The sequence below is a fragment of the Hylobates moloch genome, unplaced genomic scaffold, assembly GCF_009828535.3.
Source record: "Hylobates moloch isolate HMO894 unplaced genomic scaffold, HMol_V3 SCAFFOLD_8, whole genome shotgun sequence".
Classification (NCBI taxonomy): domain Eukaryota; kingdom Metazoa; phylum Chordata; class Mammalia; order Primates; family Hylobatidae; genus Hylobates; species Hylobates moloch.
The window spans coordinates 41,853,415-41,878,715 of record NW_026652283.1 but is presented as its reverse complement, the minus strand read 5'-3'; the positions used below and the strand labels follow the sequence as shown (position 1 = coordinate 41,878,715).

The 25,301-nt window shown below is 44.4% G+C and overlaps 1 protein-coding gene across 1 annotated transcript; it reads left to right on the top strand.

Annotated features, from left to right (window-relative positions):
- Nucleotides 1–288: 288 nt before the first annotated feature.
- Nucleotides 289–25,295, top strand: PPT1 (palmitoyl-protein thioesterase 1). The gene is made up of 9 exons (XM_032160402.2): nucleotides 289–435; nucleotides 5,060–5,169; nucleotides 5,395–5,522; nucleotides 6,172–6,242; nucleotides 8,085–8,187; nucleotides 17,168–17,258; nucleotides 18,986–19,084; nucleotides 20,751–20,822; nucleotides 23,821–25,295. Exons 1-9 carry the CDS (start codon nucleotides 312–314, stop codon nucleotides 23,941–23,943), a joined length of 921 nt encoding a protein of 306 aa, XP_032016293.1. The 5' UTR covers nucleotides 289–311; the 3' UTR covers nucleotides 23,944–25,295.
- Nucleotides 25,296–25,301: the final 6 nt, after the last annotated feature.

Genomic DNA, 25,301 nt, shown 5'->3' with positions numbered 1-25,301 from the left:
TTATGATGAGTGAATTAGTTAAAGGTTGTAAGAATAGTGCCTGATAGCATCTGATCAGCGCTGAATAAATGTTAGCAATTATTTTGATTCACCGCAGAGGGCGGTCTACGAGAGCGCAGAGCCCCACTCGGCCAGCGGGACCTCGCTGGGGACCTGTTGCGCTGAAAGCTCCAGGGTAGGGCCGACGCCCATCAGGCTGGGCATCCCTTCCGGGATGCGCAGGTTACCGTCTGCAACCGGCGGCGCCACGCCCAGGCGGGCGGAGCGCGGTTCCCGGAGTCTCGCGCCCGCGGTCATGTGACACACTGAAGATGGCGTCGCCCCGCTGCCTGTGGCTCTTGGCTGTCGCTCTCCTGCCATGGACCTGCGCTTCTCGGGCGCTGCAGCATCTGGACCCGCCGGCGCCGCTGCCGTTGGTGATCTGGCATGGGATGGGTGAGTGAGTGAGAAGTTTAAAAGGGTTTGGCGATTCTCTCTCCTCCTAGCCTGGGTTCGCATCTGCAAAATGCGGGTGTAGAGGGCAAGGACCTGGTCCCACAGCACGCGGCTGCCTCGACATTTTAGGATTTGAAGGATTTGAAGGATCTCCATTGGAAAGAGAGAAGGGGAAGGAGCCATCCCCTTCACTGGAAAGAGAGAAGGGGAAGGAAAGAGAGAGCCGCGCACGGCGTTGAAGTTTCACATGCTGTCCTTGATTAATCCTTACAGTAGTGGCGTCAGGATGCAGCATCTCGCACTTGGTCAGGCTAGGTGAGCGGCGGCTGGCTATATGACTGGCGCATCTACCCTTTTATTTATTCCTTCACACATTGAACAGAGATTTGTTGGGCACCTACAGTTCGTTTACAAGTTGAGTAACCCTTATCTGAAATGCTTGGGACTGGGAAGCATTTCGGATTTTTAAAAAATATTTGCATATATACAAGATATCTGGGGGGTGGGACCCACAGGAAATTCATTTATTTTTCATACACATCTTATACACGTAGCTGGAAGGTAATTTTATGCAATATTTTAAATAATTTTGTGCAACCCATCACATGAGGTCAGGTGTGGAATTTTCCACTTGTGGCATCATGACTGCGCTGAAAGCTTTCAGATTTTGGATTTCGCATTTTCAGATTAGGATGCTCAACCTATATTCATTTAACACAGTTATTGAGCACCTACTAGGTGCTGAGGATACAGTAGGGAACTAAACAGACTAAATTCTTTGTTCTTTTGGAACCTACTCTCCAGTAGGAGAAGCAGATTGTAAAGAAATTAACAAGTAAAACATAACATATCAAATGGTGATAAGTGCAATGGAGAAAAATAGAGTAGGGTGTAGGATAAAGACGGGAGGTGGGAGCTTGCACTTTTAATAAAGCAAAATTGGGAAAGAATTCTTGAAAAAGTGACATCTGAGTACAAAACTGAGGTGGATGAGGACGGTTGCCATTTGGCTCTCTGGTAGAAGGAACAGTAAATGGGAAAGCCCTGATGTGGAAGTATGTCTGGTGTGTTCAAGGGACAGCATTCAGATCAGCATGGCTGGAAATGAGTAAGCAAGGGGTAGAAGTTAGGAGTTTAGTTTGGAAGGGAGGGGCAGGTACAGAAGTTATTGGGCCTAGTAAGACTAATGCAGAGACTTTGGCTAGAGTGTCATGGGGAACTTTTTGAGCAGATGAGTGACATGATCTGACACATTTTTAAAGAATCACTTTAGTTGCTGTATTGAGAATAGATCATAGGGGGTCATGGATAGTCACAGGGAGACAGGTTAGAAAATTATTGCAATAATTTAAGCAAGAGATGATGATGACTTGGAACTGTAGAGTAACAGTAGAGATGTTGAGAAGTGGTCAAAGTTTGGATAGATTTTGAAGGTGGATTGCTAACAAATCAGACTTGGAATAAGAGAGAAAGAAAGGAGCCAAAGATTACTCCACAGGTTTTGGCCTGGACAATTGGAAGGGTGAAGTTTTCACTTTACCAAGATGGGGAAGCCTGTAGGACAAGCTGACTTAGGGTGGGGGAAAGATCAAGAGTCTACTTTTGGGCTGACTAAACTTGAGATCCTCAGGAGACACCCAGGAGATGTCGTACAGGCATTTGGAGCGTGGAGTCTAGGACAGAGATGCGGGCTGGAGATTTAAGTGGAGAGTCTGGCATACAGCTAGTAGTTAAAGGCTAGGGCCTGGGTGAGACCACCTAGGAAATGAGTGTACACAGAGGACTGAGCCCTGAGGCACTCCATTCAATTGGAGGTGGAGGAAATGAGGAGAAACTAGCAAAGGAGACTGTAACCGAATAGCCAGTGAAAGTGGAGGGGTCAAGAAAGTGCAGTGTCCTTGAAGCCAAGTGAAGAAAATGTTTCAGGAAGAAGGGCATGATCAACTGCATCAAATGTCGATAGGTCATGATCAACTGTATCAAATGTTAATGGGTCAAGGAAGATAAAGGCTGACAACTGATTGTTGGATTTAGCAATATAAAGATGATTAATCCTGAGAAAAGCAGTTTTGGGAGAGTCGTGATAGTGAGAGCTTTATTGGGATGGGTTACAGAAAAATATTCAGAGTAATTAGAGTCAGCAAATACAAACACTTTCAAGGTTCTGCACCAGGCCCTGGGGCTACTACAGTGGGGTCAAAAGAGGACACAGTTACAAGGGAGGCAGAGGCAGTTAAGTAACCTACAATTACAGCTCAGTGTGGAGAACGTTGTTTTCAGAGAAATAAAAGGAATAGACGATTCTCCAGGCAATAGCCTTTTCTTCTTCTAAAATTGGTGCTTAAGCTTTCTCGCAGGTTGAAAATGGAATGAGTAAGTACAAAATGGGAAATGATCTCAGTCCACTTCTCCTACTCAGTAGCCAGTTTGCTTCCTGTTCCTACTTCTGGTTCCTTGAAATAGAAGAAACAAGTCTGGGACTAGGACAAGATGAAGAGGCTCCTGAAGTGCAAATTTAAGGAGGCACTCACTCTCAAATTCAGGGTCAGCACTTACATAAACCTGAGAATGAGTGCCTCCTTAAATTTTGTGCCCTAGAGTAGGGGTCCCAAACTCCCTGGGTCTGTGACCTGTTAGGAACTAGGCCACACAGCAGGAGGTGAGTGAGCCTGGAGCCTTACTGCCATGAGCTCTACCTCCTGTCAGATCAGCAGTGGCATTAGATTCTCATATAAGCTCAAATGCTGTTGCGAACTGCACATGTGAAGGATCTGGGTTGTGTGCTGCTTATGAGAATCTAACGAATGCCTGATGATCTGAGGTGGAACAGTTTTGAAAAATTGTCTTCCACAAACCTGGTCCCTGGTGCCAAAAAGGTTGAGGACCGCTGCCCTAGATGCTTAATTTGCCTCACCCTAGTCCTGGCCCTGAAGAGAAAACTTTGCATCTGTTCACCCCAAATATCCCCTGTGATAGGGAAAGGGAATGTGTACCTCTGCTTATTTTTCATTTGTAAATTTGGTGTCTTAATTATCCTATATGGGCTTTTTGGTTTTTTTGAGACAGGGTCTCATTATGTTGCCCAAACTGGTCTCAAACCCTTGGCCTCAAGCAATCCTCCTGCCTCACCTTACCAAAGCGCTGGGATGATCAAGGTATGAACCACCGTGCTTGGCCTATATGGATGTTTTTTTTTTGTTTTGTTTTGTTCTGTTTTTTTTTTTTTTTTTTTTGAGATGGAGCCTTGCTGTGTTGCCCAGGCTGGAGTGCAGCGGCATGATCTTGGCTCACTGAAACCTCCACCTTTCAGATTCAAGCAATTCTCCTACCTCAGCCCCTCAAGTAGCTGAGACTACAGACATGTGCCACCACACCCGGCTAATTTTTGTATATTTAGTAGAAATGGGGTTTCACCGTGTTGCCCAGGCTGGTCTCAAGCTCCTGACCTCGTGATCCACCCGCCTCGGCCTCCCAAACTGCTGGGATTACAGATGTGAGCCATGACACCCAGCTCCTGTATGGACTTTTGAAGCTTATTACTACTTGATAAACAGGAGCTAAGCAAAAAATGTTCTTTCTTCTATTTTTTAAAATTGAGGTAAAAATTCATATAAAGTTAACCATTTAAAATTGTACAATTCAGTGGCAGTTAGTGTATTTGCAATGTTGTGCAACTAACACGTCTCTCCTTTTCAACGCCCCAGAAAAACACACATAGCCATTAAGCAATCACTCCCTATTCCCCCTCCTACTGCTTCTTGATAATCTCCAGCTTGGTTTTCTGTATCTCAGTGGATTTGCCTATTCTTTATTTATCCTGTGAAAGGAATCATGCATTATGTGGCCTTTTGAGTCTGGCTTATTTCACTTAGTATAATGTTTCTGAGGTTCATTCAAGTTGTAACATGTGTCAGCACTTTGTTCCTTTTTTATAACTCAGTAATATTCCATTGTGTGAATATACCACATTTTGTTCATTCATTCATTGATGGACTGCTGGATTGTTTCTCCCTTTTGACTATTACAAATACTGCTGCTGTTAACATCTATATGCAAGTTTCTGCATGGACATGTGTTTTTATTTCTTTGGGGTGTATAACTGGGAGTTGAATTGCTGAGTCATTTAGTAATTGTATGTTTAACTTTTTGAGAAACCACCAAACTGTTTTTCACAGTGGCTGCTTATTACATTCCCACCAGCAATGTCCGAGGGGTCCCATTTTTCTACATCCTTGACAATACTTGTTATTTTCTATTAAAAAATTATTATTAAAGACATCCTAGTCTGTGTGAAATGGTATCTCATTGTGGTTTTGGTTTGCATTTCACATGCTTTTCACATGCCAGTTGTTAGCCATTTGTATATCTTCTTTGGAAAAATATCTGTTTAATTTCTTTTCCCGTTTTTAAATTAGGTTATGTTTTTGTTGAGTTGTAAGTAAGTTATAAATTCCTTGTATATTCTGGGTATTAAGCCCTTATCGGATAACTGTTTTGCAAATATTTTCTTCTATTCTATACATTGTTTTCACGTTCTTGATAATGCTCTTTGAGGCCTCAAAGTTTTTAAACAATAAATAATATTTTGACTCATGAGTTTCCATCATTGTTTTTTGTTGGCTAGGAGACAGCTGTTGCAATCCCTTAAGCATGGGTGCTGTTAAAAAAATGGTTGAGAAGAAAATACCTGGAATTTACGTCTTATCTTTAGAGATTGGGAAGACCCTGATGGAGGTAAGGTACTTCACAGCTGTTCCTTTGAAGGGTTGCTTACTGATTTCATAGCATATACTGTTAAAATGCTTTGCCTTGTGTTTTTAGCAGCAAATCATACAATGATACTTTCACCCTTGAGTGGCTCATGTGAGGATACCAACCTAAATGAGTTTACCTCTTAGAGAAGATGTCAGTGGTTGTTTTCACTCCCATCCTCTCACTTCTCTCTGGCTTCTTTTTTAGGACGTGGAGAACAGCTTCTTCTTGAATGTCAATTCCCAAGTAACAACAGTGTGTCAGATACTTGCTAAGGATCCTAAATTGCAGCAAGGCTACAATGCTATGGGATTCTCCCAGGGAGGCCAATTTCTGTAAGTTCCTTTTTGTTATATTGTACCACTTATATGGAATTGATTTTTTTTTTCTTTTATTCAGATAAATCCACTCCTCCAATTCAAGATTGTCACCTATCTTGGAAGGGAAATTTCCTAAAATGTTCCTGTGTAAGAAGCTTTATGGAACTTAATTTCTTTTCTTTCTTTTTTTTTTTTTTGGAGACGGAGGTTCTCTCTTGTTGCCCAGGCTGGAGTGCAGTGGCGCGATCTTGGCTCACTGCAACCTCCACGTCCCAGGTTCAAGCAATTCTTCTGCCTCAGCCTCCCGAGTAGCTGGGACTACAGGTGCTCACCACCACACCTAGCTAATTTTTTGTATTTTTAGTAGAGATGGGGTTTTACCATGTTGTCTAGGCTGGTCTCGAACTCCTGACCTCAGGTGGTCCACCCACCTCAGCCTCCCAAAGTGCTGAGATTACAGGTGTGAGCCACCGTGCCCGGCCCTCGCTTAATTTATTTTCTATGAAAGTTGAAAGAAATATTTGCATTTGCCCATATCAGGAAAATCCTGAAACTCTGCGGTTTTGGGGAGTCACAGAGGATGACTAGCTTAATCTGTGATGCTGATTGTGGATGATGCATTTCCATCTGACAGTCGGAGCTAAAACTCCCTTTTATTCCGTAGGAGGGCAGTGGCTCAGAGATGCCCTTCACCTCCCATGATCAATCTGATCTCGGTTGGGGGACAACATCAAGGTAACTTTGCCTCTTTGCTTTCTTTTTTCTCTATTCTAACCCACATGACCACCTGATTTTTAAAAAATCTAGGAACTGTATTTGCACAAGACATCAACCATCCTTGCAAAATCCTGTTTCTCTAGCTTTTAACAAACTAGCCAGCATTGCTGGAGACATAGGAAGATACTTAGGATTCCAGAGGCCTGGATCGCTAGGTTGGCATCTACTTCTCTCCAATTTCACTGACACGATTGCATGGAAGTGAGATGGTTATAGCCATGTGGCAGGTGGTGGTTGAGGAGTTAGGAAAATTGAGTGACCTTTTCTGTTCTCTGACTTGGTGGTATCCTCTTGAATTTAGGCTTAGGCAAAGAATAGTGTGTAAGCTCTTGTGTCTATAAATTTAAACTCTTTGAGAAACAGCAGGTTTTCTATTTAGACAGAATTCCATACTATTGGGGAAGGATGTGTCATTAGAATGGAATTTCATCTCTGTTGTGATGGGTATAGCTATTAGCTGGTATAATGTGGGAACAGAATGATTCTCCGTCTAATCAGGAAGCCTGGACTCACTCAATTAACTATTACTCCTAGGCAAGTAATTTGGTATCTTAGGTTCCACTCACAGATGGAGGAAACCAAAATATGGCCCTGCCTGTCCTATGGGAATTTTTCAGAGGATAAATAATAGGTAGGAAAATACTTTTTAAAAGTATAAGGATTATACAAATGCAAGTTGGTAAGAACAGCTTTATTATTTATTCATTTAACAAATATTTTTTGAAAACCTATTATATGCCAGGAACAAGACAGACAAGGTTCTTGCATTCATGAAATACACACACACACACACACACACACGTGCACATATATACACATACATACTTAGACATATATATACACATACATACATACATAGATATATATATACACATATGCACCTATATACACACACACATATATATACACACATATATGCACTTATATACACATATATACACACACACACACATATATATATATATATATACACGATAAGATGGAGGATATCTGGGCACTTGATGGTGTATACCTGTAGTCCCTGCTACTTGGGAGGCTGAGGCTGGAGGATCATTTGAAGCCAGGAGTTCAAGGCACTGTGACGTGCTATAATTGAGCCTGTGAATAGCCATTGCACTTTAGGCAACATAGCAAGACCCAATCTCTTGGAAAAAAACAACAAGAACAACAGGATACTGTTTGAAGGACACACTAGTAGTTGTAGTGCTTAAAGGAGTGGGCTCTGGGGCCAAACTGCCTGTGTGTGAATCCTGGCTTATCCCTTATTGTCTAACCTTGGACAAGGTATTTAACTTCTCAGTTTTACAGTTTTCTATCTGTGATATAGGGCAAATAATGATATCTACTCCACAGGGCGGTTGTGAGGATTAAATTAATTGTTGCCAATATTTTGCTTAGAACTATTCGTGGTACTCAAAACAATGTTATTGATGAGGATGCTAAGGATGAAGTATAACTGGGGGAGGGGAAGGAAATGGGGGTGGGTACTATTTGAGATATGGTGGTCAGATATGACTTGCCTAGGACCAAGACCTGAGAGCTGAAAATGGGTCCAGCCATGTGATGCAGCACATCCTCCAGGGATGAGCAGGTAAAAAGATCATTAGGCGGGAAAGAGTGTAGCAGCACCAGGAGGAAGCTGGTGATAGTATTGGTTCTCTGCGCTTTATTTTCATGAGGAGTAAGTGAATGAAATCAGAGTTTGGTCCTGTTCATTTTGTTTCTCACAGTGCCTTGTGCATAGTGGGTATTCGATACATGATTATTGAAGGAATGGATATTTGTCATGTACCACTGTAGGTGTTTTTGGACTCCCTCGATGCCCAGGAGAGAGCTCTCACATCTGTGACTTCATCAGAAAAACACTGAACGCTGGGGCGTACTCCAAAGTTGTTCAGGAACGGTATGTATGGTTAGCTGAAAAGATTACAGACCTGTCATCATGTGAAAATATCATGCTGACTTTCATGCTCACAGTGATTCCAGCAGTAGTTCCTTATGATATTCTAATGAGATTTTTTTTTTGTTTTTTGAGACGGAGTTTTGCTCTTGTTGCCCAGGCCGGAGTGCAGTGGCGTGATCTTGTCTCACCACAACCTCTGCCTCCCAGATTCAAGCGAGTCTCCTGCCTCAGCCTCCAAATAGCTGGGATTACAGGCATGTGCCACCACGCCCGGCTAATTTTGTATTTTTCAGAAGAGACAGGGTTTCTCCATGTTGGTTAGGCTGGTCTCCAACTTCCTGACCTCAGGTGACCCACCCGCCTTGGCCTCCCAAAGTGCTGGGATTACAGGCGTGAGCCACTGCACCCGGCCTTCAAATGAGATCTTTTTGTACTATCTGCTCAATTTTATTGTAAACCTAAACTTGCTCCAAAAAGTCTATTAATTAAAAAGCAAAGAAAGAAAAACAAGGGCATTTTTCTACGTAAGAAGAATGTAATTATAACAATAAATCTCCATCCTTAAAAAACAAACAGAAAGCCTTTAGAAAGTACTAAGCTCAAGGAATTATTGTTGGTATTTAGAGGACAGATTCTTTATGATGTTAGCTACTCCCTACGTCACTGTCCCTGACTACTCAAATGTATTTGGATGTTTAGCATGGCCAGCCTGGCATAATGGCTCACACTTGTCATCCCCGCTCTGTGAGAGGCCAAGGCAGGAGGATTGCTTGAAGCCAGAAGTCCACAACCAGTCTGAACAACATAGTGAGACCCCTGTCTCTATTAAAATCTATTTAAAAAAAAAAAAAAAGATGCAGAATTACTTTTGTAGTGTGTGCTTGTTCAATTGTTTCCAAACTTGATCGTATATCAGAACCACAGGGAAATTCATTAAAAATGGATTCCCAGGCTCTATCCTTAGAAGTTGTGAGCCAGGCGCGGTGGCTCACGCCTGTAATCCCAGCACTTTGGGAGGTGGAGGCAGGTGGATCATGAGGTCAGGAGTTCAAGACCAGCCTAACCAACATGGTGAAACCCCATCTCTACTAAAAATACAAAAATTAGCTGGGCGTGGTGGCGTGTGCCTGTAATCTCAGCTACTCAGGAGGCTGAGGCAGGAGAATCGCTTAAAAAACCCAGGAGGCGGAGCTTGCAGTGAGCCGAGATTGCGCCATTGCACTCTAGCCTGGGCAACAGAGGGAGACTCCGTCTCAAAAAAAAACAAAAAAAAGTTTTGATGGTAGGTCTGACGTGCTCTTGATGATAGCTGGAGTTTGGGATCAACTAATACCCTGTGGGTTTTCCAAGTGTCTCATTCTTGTCAAATAACAACTTTTTATTACAGTATATTCTTGAAGCCATTTTCCAGGATACAGCCTTGTGACTGACTCATGTTGGAACCACCTACAGCTAATAGCTGTCTTTTCTCTTCCCACGCGTTGGCTACACAAATAGCCACAAAGCTGTTTTGGGTCAGCAGTACCACCTGATGGTTATTATAGAAAACTAAGATACTCTGTACCTCTATCTCCTTTTTTTACCCTCAGGCTACACCAGGCTTTCCCCTTTGCCTGGTTTGATTGGCTGTGGCTAATTACAGCTTAATTATTTATATTCTACATATTCTCTGTTCTCGTGGATTTGCATGGTGTTTAAACTTCATTCTTCCTCCTTTACTCTTTATTCTCACTGTTGCCCAGTTGCCTCCAAAAAGCCTATACTTTTCTTTCTTTGTGTGAACCAAAACAATCCTTGGCGATCAGAATTCTGTTAGTGATGCTAAGTGAGCAGTCTGCCTGGGGGTGACAAGTGACACCTAAATACTGATTAAGCCGGGGTGCGGTGGCTCATGCCTGTTATCCCAGCACTTTGGGAGGCCTTGGTAGGCAGATCACTTGAGGCCTGGAGTTCAAGACCAGCCTGGCCAAAATGGCAAAACCCCATCTCTACTAAAAATACAAAAATTAGCCAGGCGTGATGGCGCACACCTGTAGTCTCAGCTACTCCAGAGGCTGAGGCTAGAGAATTGCTTGCACCCAGGAGGGGGAGGTTGCAGTAAGCTGAGATCGTGCCACTACACCCCAACCTAGGTGACAGAGTGAGACTGTGTCTCAAAAAATAAAAATAAAAAATACTGATTAAAAGCGATAGATTGATGTGTTTATCTTCACTTCCTCCTTAAACTTTAATGAAGTGGTAGCAGAAGAATAAAAAGTGATAAACCCACAAGGGCAGAGAGAACAGGGAGAGAGGAGGTAAGAGATCGTAAAAAGTGGCAACATGTTTTTGAAAGCAAGCAAGCAGATGAATGAGTGTGAGAACTGTTTTAGCAGAGCAGATGGTGAAGGCTTAAAGTAATAAAGAGAAATCATTTTGTCTTTGTGATACTGTCCCAGGTTGCCCCTGGTATTAGGGAGGATTAATTCTGGTTGCAAGAAGAAACCCATATCAAGCCAAAGTAAATTTTAAAAGAAAGTCATACTCTGTCGGTGCCTAAGGCCTCATAGGGCCTAGAATCAAGAATTGGGAGCCATGAGGAGCCAGGGTATTCTTCTCCAGTGCCACTGTTGCTTCTGTCTGTGTCGCTGCTGCTTTCTCTCCTTGCAGACCAGCTTCCCCTGCCACTCACATGATGGAAGGTGGCCTCACACGGCTTCCAAATGTTTAATCTTCTGTTAGGAGATTGTCTCAGTCTGAGGCTAGAATCTCTTTGTCCCGATTCAGATTCTTCAGGAAGGGACCATGCCCCAGCTCAGGTCAGGTCTCCACCTCTGCTCTCATTAGCTGTGGCCAGAGAAGTGGGACAGTGCATACTAACCATACCCACCTCCCTGTAAACCAGTAGGCGGGGCAGGAAGAGTGCAAGAGTGACTTAGGCAGAGACCCCAAAAGATGTCTTCCACATTCTTCAGATAACTTAACCTTAGCAAAGCAAACGTGATATCCTAATATGCACAGTAACTGGTGAAGAAGCCCCCAGCTTGGCATGGTGAGGGCAACAAGGAATGGTGTAATAGTTCTCTCTCTCCTTCCTGGATGTAAAACTACCCTCTAGTTCCCTTTTGCCTTTGCAGATGCTGTCAGCCCTTCCTAGCCTTCTCCTTCCTCCAGTTTGCTCCCTGCCATCCCCTGCCCCATGCTCTACCCTCCCACCTCTACACTCCCTGCCACAAGGAATACTTCAGTGTTGCCCTGGCCTTGGCCTTGGCCTCGGCCTCCGTCTTCCCCTGTACCAGCTCAGGGGAAGCTAGAGCTTTACATATCCTGTTTAATTTTCATAGCAACTTGCCCTCCCCGGGTCTGCTCTGGGCCCTGCTCCCAGTTTGCACCCCACCCTCAGTGGATCTCAGAGTGCTTTTCCTCAATTGTCCAGTTTTCCCCATGTCTTTGCCCTCAGCTGATGAACTTGCAACTTGGTTTTCTGGAAATATTGAGGCATCTACTCAGGCTCTCAGAGACTTTTCAGCCATTCAAAAAAGTTAGAGAGTAATGTAACGAACTACAGGCATACCTCAGAGATACTGAGGATTCGGTTCTAGACCACCACAATAAAGCAAATATTGCAATACAGCAAGTCACACAAAGTTGGTGGTTTCCCAGTGCATATAAAAGCTATGTTTATACTATACTGAAGTCTATTAAGTGTGCAGTAGCATTATGCCTAAAAAAAGTACATGCCTTAATTAGAAAATACTTTATTGCTAAAAAATGCTGATCATCTGAGTCTTCAGCGAGTCATCTTCTTGCTGGTGGAGGCTCTTGCCCCGATGTTGATGGCTGCTGACTGATCAGGGTGGTGGTTGCTGAAGGTTGGGGTGTAGGGTCCAGCCCCACAGGGTCGGTAGGTTTTTCTCCCTGTGTGCGGAGACGAGAGAGTGTAGAAATAAAGACACAAGACAAAGAGATAAAAGAAAAGACAGCTGGGCCCAGGGGACCACTGCCACCAAGACGTGGAGACTGGTAGCGGCCCCGAATGCCAGGCTGCGCTGATATTTATTGGATACCAGACAAGGGTAAGGAGCGTGAGCCATCTCCCATGATAGGTAAGGTCCTGTGGGTTACGTGTCCACTGGACAGGGGGCCCTTCCCTGTTTGGCAGCTGAGGCGGGGAGAGAGAGAGAGAGAGACAGCTTTCGCCATTATTTCTGCTTATCAGAGACTTTTAGTACTTTCACTAGTTTGCTACTGCTATCTAAAAGGCAGAGCCAGGTGTACAGGGTGGAACATGAAAGCAGACTAGGAACGTGACCACTGAAGCACAGCATCACAGGGAGACGGTTAGGCCTCCGGATAACTGCAGGTGGGCCTGACTGATGTCAGGCCCTCCACAAAAGGTGGAGGAGTAGAGTCTTCTCTAAACTTCCCCGGGGAAAGGGAGACTCCCTTTCCCAGTCCGCTAAGTAGCGGGTGTTTTTCCTTGACACTGACGCTACCGCTAGACCATGGTCCGCTTGGCAACGGGAATCTTCCCAGACGCTGGCATTACCGCTAGACCAAGGAGCCCTCTAGTGGCCCTGTCCGGGCATGACACAGGGCTCACACTATTGCCTTCTGGTCACTTCTCAACATGTCTCTTCAGCTCCTATCTCTGTATGGCCTGGTTTTTCCTAGGTTATGATTGTAGGGCAAGGATTATTATAATATTGGAATAAAGAATAATTGCTACAAACTAATGATTAATGATATTCATATATAGTCATATTTATGATCTAGATCTAGGATAACTCTTGTTGTTTTATGTATTTTATTGTACTGGAAGAGCTCATGCCCTCGGTCTCTTGCCTCAGCACCTGGGTGGCTTGCAGCCCACGTTGGGGTGGCTGTGCTAATTTCTTAAAGTGAGACAATGATGAACTTTGTATCAATTGGCTCTTCCTTTCATGAAAGATTTCTTTGTAGCATGCAATGCTATTTCGTAGCATTTTGGCCACAATAGAACATCTTTCAAAACTAGAGTCAGTCCTCAAACCCTCCTGCTGCTTTTATGTAAGCTTATGTAATATTTATTCTAAATCCTTTGTTGTCGTTTCATCAGTGTTCACAGCACCTTCACCAGGAGTAGATTCCATCTCAAGAAGCCACTTTTTTGCTCATCCGTAAGAAGCAATTCCTTATCTGTTTTATGAGATTGCAACAATTCAGTCACATCGTCAGGTTCCACTTCTAATTCTAGTTCTCTTGCTATTTCCACATCTGCAGTTACTTCCTTCATTGAAGTCTTGAATCCCTCAGCCATTCATGAGGGTTGGAATCAACTTCTTTTAAATTCCTGTTAATATTGATATTTTGACCCTCTTCCCGTGAATCATGAAGTTTTCTTTGTTTGCTTTTGAGACAGTCTCACTCTGTCACCCAAGGTGGAGTGTGGTGGTGCCATTACAGCTTACTGCACCCCAGCCTCAACCTCCCAGGCTCAAGCGATCCTCCCACCTCAGCGTCCTGAACAGCTGGGACTAAAGGTGTGAGCCACTACACCCCACTAATTTTTTAATTTTTTGTAGAGATGGGATCTCATTTATGTGGCCCAGGCTAGTCTCACACTCCTGGGCTCCACTGGTTTTCCCTCCTCACCCTCCCAAAGTGCATGATACCCAGCTCGTTAATGTTCTTAATGGCATCTAGAATGATAAATCCTTTCCATCAGGTTTTCCATTTACTTTGCCCAGATGCATCAAAGGAATCACTGTCTATGCAGCTACAACCTTGTAAATGTATTTCTTAAATAATAAGACTTGAAAATTGAAATGACTGCTTGATCCGTGGGCTGTAGAATGGATGCTTGGCAAGCGTGAAGACCGCATTGGTCTCTTTGTGCGTCTCCATCCGAGCTCTTGGGTAACCAGGTGCTTTTTAATGAGCTGTAATATTTGTTTGTTTTTTAAGTTTGTTTTTAAACTTTTTTTAATTAAAAAAAATAGTTTTCGAGACAGGGTTGTGCTCTGTTGCCCAGACTAGAGTGCAGTGGTGTGATCACAGCTCATTGCAGCCTTCACCTCCTGGACTCAAGGCATCCTCCCACTTCAGCCTCCTGAGTAGCTAGGACTACAGGCATGCACCACCATGCTCGGCTAATTTTAAAAAGAGTTTTCTTTTGTAGAGATGGGGTCTTGCTATGTTGCCCAAGCTAGTCTTGAACTCCTGGCCTCAAACGGTCCTCCTACCTTGGCCTCCCAAAGTGCTGGCATTATAGGTATGAGCCACCACGCCCAGCTGCGTGGTAATGTTTTGAAAGGAATCCTTTTTTCTGAGCAATAGGTCTCAATAGTGGGCTTAAAGTAGTCAGCAAACCACACTGTAAACAGATCTGCTGTCATCCAGGCTTTGTGTTCCATTTATAGAGCGCAGGCAGAGTAATTTAGCGTAGTTCTTAAGGGCCCTAGGATTTAAAAAATGGTAACCGAGCGTTGGCTTCAACTTAAAGTCATCAGCTCCATGAGGCACTCACAAGAGAGTCAGCCTGTCCTTTGAAGTTTTGAAGCCAGGCATTGACTTCTCCTCTATAGCTGTGAAAGTCCTAGATGGCATCTTCTTCCAATATAAGACTGTTTCATCTACACTGAAAATTTGTTGTTTATGGTCACCACCTTCATTAGGTATCTTAGCTGGATCTCCTGGATAACTTACTGCAGCTTCTACATCAGCACTTGCTGCCCCATCTTGCGCTCTTGTGTTATGGAGATGGTTTCTTTCCTTGAACCTTACAAACCAACCTCTGCTAGCTTCACACTTTTTTTCTGCAGCTTCCTCACCTCTCTTAGCCTTCATTGAATTGAAGAGAGTTAGGACATTGTTCTGGATTAGGCTTTGGCTTAAGGGAATGTTGTGGCTGGTTTGGCCTTCTGTCTAGACCACTCAGATTTTCTCCGTATCAGCAATGAGACTGTTTTGCTTCCTTATTATTTGTGTGTTCACTGAAGTAACACTTCTAATTTTCCTCAAGAACTTTTTTCTTTTTTCTTTTTTTTTGCATTCTATAAATGTTCAGAGTTCTAAACCTTTAAAAGGTTTCAAATACATGTATAAACACATTCTAGAATGTCAGTCTGACTGTTGCTTCCTTTAACTTCAGTCTCATCTGCTCCTGGGAGGGTGAGCTCCATCTCTGACGTAGCTGGCTCTGTTGGGCTTTAGCGCCAGCCTGCTCCACTGAGTGGGGTTTTCAGGACCCACTGCCTCTGCCCAGTGGTCCTCAACCCACTCTGGCTGCCTCTGGGCAGCTCTTCCACTCTGGCTGCGGAGCTTATGTTGTAGAAATTTTGATTTCTCTCCCTGCCAAACCTGGGATAGAGTTTGTTCGAATTTCCCCATGTGAGGCCTTGTGGTAACTGTGGCCATTTTGAGGAGGTGGGGGCTGGAAGGGAAAGGGAAGTGGAGAGAGATTGGAAAGAAAGTATAAAGAGTCTCCTTTGCTCCAGTTCCCAGCAAGTTCCTCATCCCCATCTGAGACCACCTCAGCCTGGACCTTATTGTCTATATCACTATCAGGCTTTTGGTCAAAGCCATTCAACAAGTCTCTAGAAAGTTCCAAGCTTTCCCACATTTTCCTGTCTTCTTCTGAGGACTCCAAACTGTGCCAACCTCTGCCTGTTACCCAGTTCCAAAGTCACTTCCACATTTTTGGGTAACTTTTCAGCATTTTCAGCAGCACCCCACTCTACTGGTACTTATTTACTGTATTAGTCTGTTTTCACGCTACTGATAAAGAGATACCCGAGACTGGGCAAATAGAGGTTTATAATGGACTTACAGTTCCATGTGGCTGGAGAAGCCTCACAATCATGGCGGAAGGTGAAAGGCATGTCTTACATGACGGCAGACAAAAGAAGAGAGCTTGGGCAGGGAAACTCCCCTCTTAATTTTATTTTTTATTTATTTATTTATTTATTTGAAATGGATTCTCGCTCTGTCTCCCAGGCTGGAGTGCAATGGCGTGATCTTGACTCACTGCAACCTCAGCTTCCCAGGTTCAAGCGATTCTCCCTCCCTCCGCCTCCCGAGTAGCTGGGATTACCGGCACGTGCCACCACGCCTGGCTCATTTTTGTATTTTTAGTAGAGACGGGGTTTCCTTATGTTGGCCAGGTTGGTCTCGAACTCGTGACCTCAGGGGATCTGCCCGCCTTGGCCTCCCAAAGTGCTGGGATTATAAGCATGAGCCACGGAACCTGGCCCAACTCCCCTCTTTGAAACCATCAGATCTCATGAGACTTATTCACTGTCATGAGAGCAGCACAGGAAAGACCCACCCCCATAATTCAGTCACCTCCCATGACATATGGGTATTGTGGGAGTTACAATTCAAGATGAGATTTGGGTGAGGACACAGCCAAACCATGTCAGCATGTGAAGTATGATAAACCCCGGTGTCATAGGAGAAGCAAATATTGATGAGTCCTTTGCCTGAATCTTTTATAATTTCTGTGCTATGCTGAATAGTCCTTGTCTCAACAAGGTGTCTTGTTGACAGACCGTTTCATAGGTGCAAGTCTTGTCTTCTGTATTAAAGGGTAAGGCCTGGGACTTGAGGGCTTTGGCCTTTTGTCCTTGTTTTTTGAGATGGAGTCTCACACTGTCGCCCAGGCTGAAGTGCAGTGCTGCAGTCTCAGCTCACTGCAACCTCCGCCGCCGGGATTCTAGCAGTTCTCCTGCCTCAGCCTCCCAAGTAGCTAGGATTACAGGCGCCTGCCACCACGCCTGGCTAATTTTTGTAGTTTTAGTAGAGACGGGGTTTCACCGTCTTGGCCCGGCTAGTCTTGAACTCCTGACCTCATGATCCACCTGCCTCAGCCTCCCAAAGTGCTGGGATTACAGGCATGAGCCACTGTGCCTGGCCAGCCTTTTGTCCTTTTAAAGTCTCTTGGTGGCCTTTGCACTGAGCATGCCCTAGGCATACTGACTGACCTGTAGCTTGATCACCTTATTCCTTTGTTTTCCTACAGCCTCGTGCAAGCCGAATACTGGCATGACCCCATAAAGGAGGATGTGTATCGCAACCACAGCATCTTCTTGGCAGATATAAATCAGGAGCGGGTAAGCACCCAAACCGGGCTCCCATAGATGTGCGTTCTTTTCCTGTTTAGGTTTTCATAAACAAATCAGCAGTGACTGTTTCTGTCCTGGGCAGACCCTAGGAAACAGAAGTGTTGTTTTTCTGGGAGGCAGGGCCTTTGAGATTCAGTTCCCTTTAGGGAGGTTGAAATTCATTTGCCTTTCTTCCCTTAAGTTCTTTCCCTCTCCTGGTGTTGAAACACACAGGATAAGCTCGGTAGGTTGCTGACTGGGCGAGGTGGAAATTCACAGCTGCTGTCTTAATGAGGGAAGCTTTCCTGATGGATCAGTCTGGGGGTGGATTTTTCTCTAGAGATTTACCTAAACGAGAGATACAGTAGGCACTGAGTATGCCCCAGACACAAACATGGTTTGGTAGGTTCTGGTAAACTAGATGGCTCAGTTTATATTAGACTCATCTGGAGAGTCTTTTGGTTTTTTGTTTTTAAACAGAAAGTTTGAAGGGAAAAACAAACCAAACAAAAAACAACACAGAATAGCATATACCAGAACCCGGAATTTGCAGTTTCTTATTTTGTCTTGGCTTTCTCTGACTAGAAGCCTCTCACCTATGTGATGGACACCTATGGAGTGTGGTGTAAACTCATAGTTGTACCTGTATGCCATGGTCGGTGGCATGTCAGTCAGATAGGATGGTAAGAAAAGCTTGTATAAGGCCGGGCGTGGTGGCTCGCGCCTGTAATCCCAGCACTTTGGGAGGCCAAGGTGGGCAGATCACTTGAGGTCAGGAGTTCGCGACCAGCCTGGCCAACATAGTGAAACCCTATCTCTACTAAAAATACAAAATTAGGTGGACGTGATGGCAACCACCTGTAATCCCAGCTACTCGGGAGGCTGAGGCAGGAGAATCGCTTGAACCCGGGAGGCAGAGGTTACAGTGAGCTGAGATGGCGCCACTGCACTCCGGCCTGGGTGACAGAGCAAGACTCCATCTCAAAAAAAAAAAAAAGAAAGAAAAGAAAAAGCTGTATAAGCAATCCCATGACTGGGTATATACCCAAAGGAAAACAAATTGTCCTGCCAAAAAGACACTTGCACTCGTGTTTATTGCAGCACTGTTCACCATAGGAAAGACATGAAATCAACCTAGGTGCCCATCAGCGGTGGACTGGATAGAGAAAATGTGGTACATATACGCCATGGAATATTACACAGTCATAAAAAAGAATGAAATCCTGTTCTTTGCAGCAACATGGATGCAGCTGGAGGCCATCATCCTAAACAAATGAACACAGAAACAGAAGACCAAATATCACATGTTCTCACTTACAAGTGGGAGCTAAACACTAGGTACACATGGATATGAAGATGGGAACAATAGACACTGGAGACTCCAAAAGCTGGGAGGGAGGGGCTAGGGCTGAAAAACTTCCTGTTGGGCACTGTGTTCACTATCTGGGTGAAAGGATCAACAGAACCCCAAACCTCAGCATCACACAATATACCCTTATAACAAAACTGCACATGTACCCCCCTGAATCTAAAATAAAATATTTTGTTTTGTTTTTTAGGAAAAAAAAAAAAAAAAGCTGTACAGGTATATCCTGGTCAGGAAGCTGGAAAACAGCCCATACCCGTGGGGAAGAAACAGTGGCACAGGGTCAGGGAGACCAGAGAACTGGAAGGCTTTACTCCCTCTGCTGGTATCTGATAGTAATGACCTTAGGTGTTGCTGGCCTTTCTTTCAGGGTATCAATGAGTCCTACAAGAAAAACCTGATGGCCCTGAAGAAGTTTGTGATGGTGAAATTCCTCAATGATTCCATTGTGGACCCTGTAGATTCGGAGGTGAGACACTACTTAGGCCACATGCCAGGAGAGTAAATGGCATTAAAATAGGGCGGCTGCCAGCTGGGCACAGTGGCTCATGCCTGTAATCCCAGCACTCTGGGAGACCAAGGCGGGTGGATCACCTGAGGTCAAGAGTTCAAGACCAGCCTGGCCAACTTGGTGAAACCCCATCGCTACTCAAAATACAAAAAGAAATTAGCCGGGTGTGGTGGCAGCCACCTGTAATCCCAGCTGCTCAGGAAGCTGAGGCAGGAGAATTACTTGAACCCAGGAGGCAGAGCTTGCAGTGAGCCAAGATCGTGCCACTGCACCCCAGCCTGGGTGACAGAGTGAGACTCTGTCTCAAAAAGAACCTAAAATGAAATTGAAATGAAATGAAATAAATGAAATGAAATGAAATGAAATGAAAAAATACAGCTGCCTGCTGGGGAAAAAAACCTTCAGTCCCTTCCACCAACTTTTGTGTAGAACAGTTCTTCACTTGAGGTCCATAAATGGGACACTCTACACCCCCAACCCCAAAATTCTATGCAAAATTATGTAATTGTATTCTCTGGGGAAGGATCTATAATTTTAATCCATTTTCCAGAGATCAGAGACCCAAAAAAGGTTCAGAATCACTAGCCCAAAATATATAAATTCCTAAGCTTGGCCTCCAAGGTCTGCCTTGATCTGGCTTCACCCTGTTTTCCAGCCTAATCTTCCTTGTCTGCACGCTTCATACACTCTTGATCAAGCCATACTGTACTACTTATGCTTTTTTCTCTCGTATGCCTTTGTTCATATTTTTCTGTCTCTAGAATGCCCTTCCTTGGCTTCTCCACCTGACAATTTCTATTCGTCTGTCAAGGCCAGGATGCCATCCCCATTCCAAGCAGAATGTGATCCCTTTTGTAGAATCATCAGCCTCCGTTAGAACACTCATCACATTGTGTCACACCACCAGGGATTGGCCGATTGTGGCCCACAGGCCCAGTCCATCCTGCTACCCGTTTTGGTGTTACCCACGAGTAACACCAAACACTAACATAAAAGAATGTTTTTTACATTTTTTAATGGTTGGGGGAAAGAATTGGACATACAAAGATTATGTACAATTTATTTAGACATATAAAGTATTTGAACATATAAAGATTATGTAAAATTTAAATTTCAGTGTCCTCATTGGAACAGTTTTAGTTACTTTTTACATACTGTCTGTGGCTGCATTTGTTACAGTGGCAGCAATGAGTAGTTGCAACCATATGGCCCTTAAAGCCTAAAATATTTTGTATCTGGCCTTTACAAAAACGTTTGCTGACCTCTGTGCTCAACAGTCAATTGTTTCTGTGCCTTGCAAGACTGGGAGCTTTTTGGAAACAGATTATGTATTCATTCTTGAATGTCTAGAGCTCAGCACAGGAATTTTTCACATTTATTGCTTAATAAATGTAGGAAGCAGAAATTCTGGGGAAGTGGAAAGCAGCCTCTCAGAAAGATTAACTCATCCCTCGGGCTCCACCCTTAAGAGATGACTCAGATGCACCCTACCCATTTTTCCTTCTTCCTACAGCTTTGTGATGTTCACTTTGTGGGCAGTTTTAGCTTCTAACCCGTCTCAAATTATTTTGGCAGTATGTGCTGTGTGTCATATCTGAGCTTATTTCTTTTGCTTCTTCTGCAGTGGTTTGGATTTTACAGAAGTGGCCAAGCCAAGGAAACCATTCCCTTACAGGAGACCTCCCTGTACACACAGGTAACTGGCAGGGAGTCTATCTTGGGAGGTTGGTGCTTTTTCAGCTCCCAGTTCCTGAAGCTGCTAGGTTCTTTGGTGCTGGAGCCCTTTCCTGTACACCTCAGAGCACTAGGTACTCCTGAAACACCTGACTCGTGTCCAATATGGGTGAAGTTTGTTAGGCTCTTGATTATTTGCTCTAGCTTATTAGGCACTGGGTTACAGAAATCCACTACATCCTGAAACCTTATGGTTTCCAAACAAGAACAAGAGAAACCTCATGTCTGATTCCCTTCTTTTGATAAAAAGGTTTTAAAACTAGCTGCCTTTGCTGAGGTACAGTCTGCTACAAATCCAGGAAGCCTCCATGCATGATGAGGGGCATTCCTTTTTTTTTTTTTTTTTTCCCGAGACGGAGTCTCACTCTGTCGCCCAGGCTGGAGTGCAGTGGAGCAATCTTGGCTCACTGCAACCCCTGCCTCCCAGGTTCAAGCAACTCTTCTGCCTCAGCCCCCTTAGTAGCTGGGATTACAGGTGTGTGCCATCATACCCAGCTAATTTTTGTATTTTTAGGAGAGATGGAGTTTCACCATGTTGGCCAGGCTGGTCTCGAACTCCTGACCTCAGGTGATCCACCCACCTCAGCCTCCCAAAGTGCTGGGATTACAGGTGTGAGCCAGTGCGCCTGGCCAAGGGACATTACTTTTAAACATTAATAGATGTGAAATCAGGCCAGGCGCGGTGGCTCAAGCCTGTAATCCCAGCACTTTGGGAGGCCAAGGCGGGCGGATCATAAGGTCAGGAGATCGAGACCATCCTGGCTAACATGGTGAAACCCCGTCTCTACTAAAAATACAAAAAATTAGCCGGGCGTGATGGCGGGCGCCTGTAGTCCCAGCCGCGCGGGAGGCTGAGGCAGGAGAATGGCGTGAACCTGGGAGGCAGAGCTTGCAGTGAGCCAAGATCGTGCCACTGCACTCCAGCCTGGGCGACAGAGCAAGACACCGTCTCAAAAAACAAACAAAAAAAAATAGATGTGAAATCCTGTTTCTGAATTATGCACTGACAAGGGAAGCTCCTGCAGGAGGTTGAGTGGGACTAGAGTTTCGAATTTTGTTTAGCAGTAGGTCCTGTATCTTAAGCAGAACTTGCAGTAATTTACCACCTCCAGTTCTGGGGCCTTCTACACTTTTTAAGGATTTTTTTTTTTTTTTTTTTTGAGACAGTCTTGCTTTGTCCCCCAGGCTGGAGTGCAATGGTGTGATCTCAGCTCACTGCAGCCTCCACCTCCTGGGTTCAAGCGATTATCCTGCCTCAGCCTCACTAGTAGCTGGGACTACAGTCACACGCCACCATGCCTAATATTTTGTTAGTAGAGGCGGGTTTCACCATGTTGGCCAGGCTGGTCTTCAACTCCTGACCTCAGGTGATCCACCTGCCTCAGCCTCCAAGAGTGCTGGGATTACAGGCGTGAGCCACCACGCCCAGCCCTAAGGATTTTTATATTGGAGACAGACTCTCCAAAATGCGTTAAGTACTACATCTGAACCAATCACCTTCTACTAGAATTCCTCCATGTTATTTCAGAGGTCATTTGTCTCCTCTTGGCTTTTCTTTTGTATTGGGTGCCTCAACTTGGGTGGTGAGGTAAAAAGGGAAGCTAGAATCTGATTTGAAAAAAAAAAAAGGCTTGAGAAATTACAGCTAAGAACTTCCTTATTGTGAAAACTCAAAATGATGTTGGCCACGGCAGAAGCACCATTCTGGCACTGTCGTAACTGCTTATCTTCCCCACCGGAGGTTGTTCTCCAGCACCTAGCCTATGGGTAATGACATTTTCAACTCCAGAATATGAAAGTGTCCATGGTTTGTTACCTAAGGGTTGGATATGGTTTTTTTGTTCTTTTGAGACAGTTTTGCTCTTGTTGCCCAGGCTGGAGTGCAATGGCATGATCTCAGCTCATTGCAACCTCCCGCCTCCCAGGTTCAAGCGAATTCTCCTGTCTCAGCCTCCCAAGTAGCTAGGATTACAGGTGCCCGCCACCATGCCCAGCTAATTTTTGCATTTTTAGTAGAGACAAGGTTTCATCATATTGGTCAGGCTGGTCTTGAACTCCCGACCGCAGGTGACCCACCTGCCTTGGCCATCCAAAGTGCTGGGATTACAGGCGTGAGCCACCGCGCCTGTCCTGGGTTGGATGTTTTTTAAGTTACCTAGTTAATGTTCTGTCTTTGGCTCAGTCCCACTTACCTATGGCATTCTGAGGCAGTGTCGTCTATGGCTTGCCCACCTATAGGTAGTTCTCTGACTCTACGCTTTTCAAAAATCAGAATCTACAACTCTGTATAGAGTAATCTCAATTGCATATCCATTTTTAATACTTAGAAAAAACTGGCCGGGTGTGGGGGGCTCATGCCTGTAATCCCAGCACTTTGGGAGGCCGAGGCACGTGGATCACCTGAGGTCAGGAGATCAAGACCATCCTAGCTAACACGGTGAAACCCCATCTTTACTAAAAATACAAGAAATTACCCAGGCATGGTGGCATGCGCCTGTAATTCCAGCTACTCACGAGGCAGAGGCAGGAGAATCGCTCCAGCCAGAGAAGTGGAGGTTGCAGTGAGCCGAGATTGCGCCACTGCACTCCAGCCTGGGTGACCGAGCAAGACTCCGTCTCAAAAGAAAGAAAGAGAGAAAGAGACAGGGAGAGAGAGAGAGAGAGAGAGAGAGAGAGAGAGGGAGGGGGGAGGGGGAGGGGGAGGGGGAGGAGAGAAGAAAAAGGGAGAGAAAGAAAGAAGAAAGAAAGAGAAAAGAAAGGAAAGAGAAAGAAAAAGAGAAAGGAAGGAAAGAAAGAAAAATAACTAGGAGATATTCTTTTTGGCATTTTTGAAAATACACCTCAAGTTTAATACTCAGGACAAACTGCATTTTGACAATATATCTCAAGTTAACGTACTTACCATTTTACTCCAAAACTTCATTAAGCTTTTTGATTAATTATGGCCTTTCCTTCTGCAGGACCGCCTGGGGTTAAAGGAAATGGACAATGCAGGACAGCTAGTGTTTCTGGCTACAGAAGGTGACCATCTTCAGTTGTCTGAAGAATGGTTTTATGCCCACATCATACCATTCCTTGGATGAAACCCGTACAGTTCACAATAGAGCTCAGGGAGCCCCTAACTCTTCCAAACCACGTGGGAGAGTTTCCTTCATGCCCAAGCCTGAGCTCAGATCCAGCTTGCAACTAATCCTTCTATCATCATCTAACATGCCCTACTTGGAAAGATCTAAGATCTAAATCTTATCCTTTGCCATCTTCTATCACCATATGGTGTTGAATGCAAGTTTAATTACCATGGAGATTGTTTTACAAACTTTTGATGTGGTCAGGTTCAGTTTTAGAAAAGGGAGTCTGTTCCAGATCAGTGCCAGAACTGTGCCCAGGCCCAAAGGAGACAACTAATTAAAGCAGTGAGATAGATTCTAAGGGCAAACGTTTTTCCAAGTCTTGCCATATTTCAAGCAAAGAGGTACCCAGGCCTGAGGTACTCACATAAACGCTTTGTTTTGCTGGTGATTTAACCAGTGCTTGGAAAAATCTTGCTTGGCTATTTCTGCATAATTTCTTAAGGCTGCCTTCCTCTCTGAGTACGTTGCCCTCTGTGCTATCATCTTATCAATTATTAGACAAATCCCACTGGCCTACAGTCTTGCTTCTGCGGCACCCACTTTGTCTCCTCAGGTAGTGATGAATTAGTTGCTGTCACAAAAGGAGGGAAGTAGCAACCAATTAAGTTGCTTAAGAGAGGAAATGTACATCTTGTATAACTTAGGGAGTGAAGAAAATGTAGGCACGAAAGTGAAAAGTGAGGCAGCTAGTTCTTCCTATTCCATTCTTGACCAACCTGCCCTTTCTTAATGTGACTAGTGGTCTTGATGCTAGAGTCAACTTACTCTGTTGCTGGCTTCAGCAGAGAATAGGAGGACCCATATGAAAAAGATCAGACTTTCTGACTTCCATCCCCAGAACACATTTACCAGCACACTCCAAACTGTTTCTGATGTGTTCCATAAGAAAAGGATTGTTTGCTCAAAAAGCTTGGAAAATACTACACACTCCCTTTCTCCTTCTGGAGATCAACCCACATTAGAGTGTCTAAGGACTCTGAGAATTCCTGTTACAGTAAACAAAACTAACGTAATCTACTGTTTCCTACACTGTTTGTTTGAGCATGGAAATCACAGTCCCCACTCTGTGAAAACCTAATGCATTTTGGAAGACATTTCTGTAGCATGTCAGTTTGGAGAAATGATGAGCTACGCCTTGATGAAAGAACCGTGTCGGTGCTGCTAAGTTTAGCCATTATGGTTTTTCCTTTGTCTCTCTTAAGCCTTATTCTTCAATTAAAAGATGAGGATTAAGAGCAAGAAGTTGGGGGGGGATGTGAAAATAATTTTATGAGGTTGTCTAAAATAAAGAGTAGTTTCTTATCCTTGGT

What these genes read in the sequence shown, in the direction of transcription:
- PPT1 (XM_032160402.2), top strand. Translation starts at nt 312, where the DNA reads ATGGCGTCGCCCCGCTGCCTGTGGCTCTTGGCTGTCGCTCTCCTGCCA. An exon ending in GGTTGGGGGACAACATCAAG is followed by an intron (nt 6,243 to 8,084) that starts GTAACTTTGCCT and finishes GTACCACTGTAG; the next exon opens with GTGTTTTTGGACTCCCTCGA. An exon ending in TGGACCCTGTAGATTCGGAG is followed by an intron (nt 19,085 to 20,750) that starts GTGAGACACTAC and finishes CTTCTTCTGCAG; the next exon opens with TGGTTTGGATTTTACAGAAG.